The 5,169-nt window shown below is 41.5% G+C and overlaps 1 protein-coding gene across 1 annotated transcript in view; it reads right to left on the reverse strand.

Annotated features, from left to right (window-relative positions):
* Window positions 1-372: 372 nt before the first annotated feature.
* LOC110453003 (fringe glycosyltransferase-like) overlaps window positions 373-5,169 on the reverse strand; it is a 29,850-nt gene continuing 25,053 nt past the window's right edge. Inside the window, exons 8-10 of the mRNA XM_021501793.1 lie at window positions 4,888-4,976; window positions 3,018-3,088; window positions 373-2,646 (exon numbers count right to left, since the gene is read on the reverse strand). Of these exons, the coding sequence (XP_021357468.1) occupies window positions 2,568-2,646; window positions 3,018-3,088; window positions 4,888-4,976 (239 nt within the window). The 3' untranslated portion in view covers window positions 373-2,567. The remainder of the gene's footprint in view (window positions 2,647-3,017; window positions 3,089-4,887; window positions 4,977-5,169) is intronic.

Consider the following 5,169-nt stretch of genomic DNA (forward strand, 5'->3'; position numbering starts at 1 on the left):
CAGTTCAATCGGCCAAGTAGAACTTTACTTTAAGTTTGAAATAGTTTTTCAAAATGGCGGCTGTGGTGGCCATATTGGATTTCTGATCGACCCGAAAAATAACAACACTTTGTTAGGACCATGAGTCAATTATTCCTACAAAGTTTCAGTTCCATCGGCCTAGCAGAACTTGACTTTAAGTTTGAAATAGTTTTTCAAAATGGCGGCCATAGTGGCCATATTGGATTTCTGATTGACCTGAAAAATAACTTCACTTTGTCAGGACCATGAGTCGATCATTCCTACCAACTTTCAGTTCAATCGGCCCAGCAGAACTTGACCTTAAGTTTGAAATGTAAAATGTTAACGGACGACGGACGACGGACGACGGATGACGGACGACGGACGACAGACGATGACGGACGAAAACGGATAGCAATAGGTCACTAAAGCTCAAGTGACCTAAAAACCCAGTGAATCACATCTCAGAACCCAGTGAATCACATCTCAGACCCCAGTGAATCATATTTAAGAACCCAGTGAATCACATTTAAAAACCGAGTGAGTCATATTTAAAAACCCAGTGAATCACATTTCAGAACCCAGTGAATCACACTTAAGAACCCAGTGAATCACATTTAAGAACCCAGTGAATCACATTAAGAACCCAGTGAATCACATTTCAGAACACATTGGCTTCAAGAAAATGACTGAATAATTCTATATTACTCACAGTGGAATATATGCTTTTTGGTTATTAGAACATCAATAAAACAAAAACAATGTTTTAATTAATTAACCTAAATTGAGCAAACTAGATAAAGAATAAGTGGATTTCTTAATGAAAGAACACAGAAGAAATAGTTAAAATATGAAAGGTTGAAAAACAATAGTGCAGAGTACAAACCATACTTATCTTTAGCTTACATGTACTTCCAAAGGAAGAGATCAAATTGTCAGTGATATGCACAACATGTATTCTTACGTCAAATATATAAATGCAAAATGAAGAGACAGGGATAGGTTTTTGGCTTCATAGCAGGCTTTTCCCATTGTTGAGGACATTAACTAAACGCATGAATGAAATACCCGGCCCGTAAAAATTTACAAAATACTGTAATAAAGTGGTCCCAATCACATCTGGAGTTATTGAAAACAGAACAAAGCCAAACAATGACAGTGATCCTACAACTGTGGCATCAGTAGGTCATCATTGCTAGTCATGGTAAACAATATATAAAAACAGGTTATCAAATGTTACATGGAATATCAAAATAGCAGGATCAACACACTCCTTGTGCTTATCCAACATGGTTCAGAAGAAATGTTAACAGTTTCATAAAAAATAGATGTATATCATTGGTTACTCTTCTGTAGTGTTTCATATATCTGCCGGTCATGAGTCAAATGCTCACGTTTTCAGAATTGCTTATTTTTTCATTCGTTAATTTTACATAGAATTACTTGCTTCTTTTCAGGACTTGATTGAAATGGTAGATATAACACTGTAAAATAGAGGGTGAAGAGTGTGATATTATAACTCAATGCTATCATGTAAAATGTTGTATACAGAAAGGGTGGAAGTTATTAGGTACACAGTTGTACAGCAACATTGAACACAGGCACAATAAAAATCATCCTGAGAGTCTAAACTACCAGCCTTCATTAGCAGGAAACAGAACACATCTTTGATGAACAAATCAGAAAGGTATTACTTGTATTGTAGGAATCTAAATGTCTCAATTTGGATGAGAAATATTCACATCTGCAATATTCAATACGACTTTAATTAATTCACATCTTACAAAATAAAAGGAAGACAAAATAAAAATGATTACAATAGTATGTACATGAGTCAAATTGTTCTAGTATCACATAAAGCTTTTTTCTCACTGCCATTTACACCCCAGCCTTTCCCAGGATGTCCTGGTACTGGACCTGTCCTATTCTAGCTGTGTAGGATATCCTGTAGAAATAGTACTGAACCTGTACTATTCCAGCTGTGTAGGATGTCCTGTAGAAATGATACCAGGTCAGTCCTATTACAGCTGGGTAGGATGTCCTGTAGAAATGATACCAGGTCAGTCCTATTACAGCTGGGTAGGATGTCCTGTAGAAATGATACCAGGTCAGTCCTATTACAGCTGGGTAGGATGTCCTGTAGAAATGATACCAGGTCAGTCCTATTACAGCTGGGTAGGATGTCCTGTAGAAATGATACCAGGTCAGTCCTATTACAGCTGGGTAGGATGTCCTGTAGAAATGATACCAGGTCAGTCCTATTACAGCTGGGTAGGATGTCCTGTAGAAATGATACCAGGTCAGTCCTATTACAGCTGGGTAGGATGTCCTGTAGAAATGATACCAGGTCAGTCCTATTACAGCTGGGTAGGATGTCCTGTAGAAATGATACCAGGTCAGTCCTATTACAGCTGGGTAGGATGTCCTGTAGAAATAGTACTGAACCTGTACTATTCAAGCTGTGTAGGATGTCCTGTAGAAATGATACCAGGTCAGTCCTATTACAGCTGGGTAGGATGTCCTGCTGGATTATGCACCCTGGCCTTTCCTATTGTGTAGGGTGTATCCTATGCTATGGGGAGTCCTTTCCTGAGAGTATCACATATATCTGAGGCTGGGAACAGCATGCAATGGAGGGAGTACAACCTGTAACACACAATCCAATGGTGTAAGTGAGCAAAATATTCCATGAGAGTTACCTCCCATTACTCATGTCTCAATACAGCTGATAAATCTAAAACTGATCAACAAAGACACATGTACAAACTTTTGATGCTTGTTTCCAACATAAAAGCTTGCACACTCTATGATAAAAATTGCCATAAAGTAATTCAAAAATAAACAATAGGCCCAGGTTACAGGGTGGGTATCTCACCTGTTTCTATAAACAACAGGCCCAGGTTACAGGGTGGGTATCTCACCTGTTTCTATGTAACAACTTGATGCGGGCCCTTACTTATATAAAGACTTGATAAAACAAATACAATTGTACCTCTCTTTACTCGACAGTAACTTACCTGGTGGGATCCTGGTCCTTGGAAAACCCATCAATGTGTACAATGTTGTTGTCCGAGTAACTGAATGTCAACTGGAAGACACAAGTAACACAGTCACTTTATCTCGTGTAATGAAAGAGATTTCTTTGGTGTAACCACTATTTACTGTGTATATATCCAATAATTTCTAGCTCAGGCTAAACCTGGTAGTCTCCCCTCCTTGTATATATATATCCCATCATTCTCTGTCCTATGTTACCCATCATTCTCCATCCTATATTATAACTTACCCCCCGCTCCACGTCTTGGTGTGTATCCAATCATCCCCTGCCCTAGGCTATATCTGTGTATGTATCCCATCATCCTCCTATCATCCCCTGCACTAGGCTATATCTGTGTATGTATCCCATCATCCCCTGCCCTAGGCTATATCTGTGTATGTATCCTATCATCCCCTGCACTAGTCTATATCTGTGTATGTATCCCATCATCCCCTGCCCTAGGCTATATCTGTGTGTTTATCCATCATCCCCTGCACTAGGCTATATCTGTGTATGTATCCCATCATCCCCTGCCCTAGGCTATATCTGTGTATGTATCCCATCATCCCCTGCACTAGGCTGTATCTGTGTATGTATCCCATCATCCCCTGCACTAGGCTGTATCTGTGTATGTATCCCATCATCCCCTGCACTAGGCTGTATCTGTGTATGTATCCCATCATCCCCTGCACTAGGCTGTATCTGTGTATGTATCCCATCATCCCCTGCACTAGGCTGTATCTGTGTATGTATCCCATCATCCCCTGCACTAGGCTGTATCTGTGTATGTATCCCATCATCCCCTGCACTAGGCTGTATCTGTGTATGTATCCCATCATCCCCTGCACTAAGCTGTATCTGTGTATGTATCCCATCATCCCCTGCACTAGGCTGTATCTGTGTATGTATCCCATCATCCCCTGCACTAGGCTGTATCTGTGTATGTATCCCATCATCCCCTGCACTAGGCTGTATCTGTGTATGTATCCCATCATCCCCTGCACTAGGCTGTATCTGTGTATGTATCCCATCATCCCCTGCACTAGGCTGTATCTGTGTATGTATCCCATCATCCCCTGCACTAGGCTGTATCTGTGTATGTATCCCATCATCCCCTGCACTAGGCTGTATCTGTGTATGTATCCCATCATCCCCTGCACTAGGCTGTATCTGTGTATGTATCCCATCATCCCCTGCACTAGGCTGTATCTGTGTATGTATCCCATCATCCCCTGCACTAGGCTGTATCTGTGTATGTATCCCATCATCCCCTGCACTAGGCTGTATCTGTGTATGTATCCCATCATCCCCTGCACTAGGCTGTATCTGTGTATGTATCCCATCATCCCCTGCACTAGGCTGTATCTGTGTATGTATCCCATCATCCCCTGCACTAGGCTATATCTGTGTATGTATCCCATCATCCCCTGCACTAGGCTATATCTGTGTATGTATCCCATCATCCCCTGCCCTAGGCTGTATCTGTGTGTTTATCCATCATCCCCTGCACTAGGCTATATCTGTGTATGTATCCCATCATCCCCTGCCCTAGGCTGTATCTGTGTGTTTATCGATCCTCCCCTGCACTAGGCTATATCTGTGTATGTATCCCATCATCCCCTGCCCTAGGCTATATCTGTGTATGTATCCCATCATCCCCTGCACTAGGCTGTATCTGTGTGTTTATCCATCATTCCCTGTGCTAGGCTATTATATTCAATCCCTGTTTGTAGGCTGTACCTGAGTCTCCCCTCATCTGCATGCATCTCATTATCCCTTTTCCCTTTTTGGCTATATTCCACATGACTGTTGTATCAGTAGAACCAATTTTGGCCTACTCTGGGTCATACCTGGTCCGTTAGATTGTGTATCCACCAGAGAGCCTCCAGGTGGGAATGGAAACGGTCAATTACTGTCAACTCCTTCTGCAGCAGGTTGTCTGTGGACACAACACACAGTACACCGTCAATGCAAAGTATGGTAAACAAGCACACGTTATACACCGTCAATGCAAAGTATGGTAAACAAGCACACGGTATACACCGTCAATGCTAAGTATGGTAAACAAGCACACGGTATACACCGTCAATGCAAAGTATGGTAAACAAGCACACGGTATACACCGTCAATGC

This window comes from Mizuhopecten yessoensis, unplaced genomic scaffold (genome assembly GCF_002113885.1).
Source record: "Mizuhopecten yessoensis strain PY_sf001 unplaced genomic scaffold, ASM211388v2 scaffold7055, whole genome shotgun sequence".
In the NCBI taxonomy this organism is placed as follows: Eukaryota; Metazoa; Mollusca; class Bivalvia; order Pectinida; family Pectinidae; genus Mizuhopecten; species Mizuhopecten yessoensis.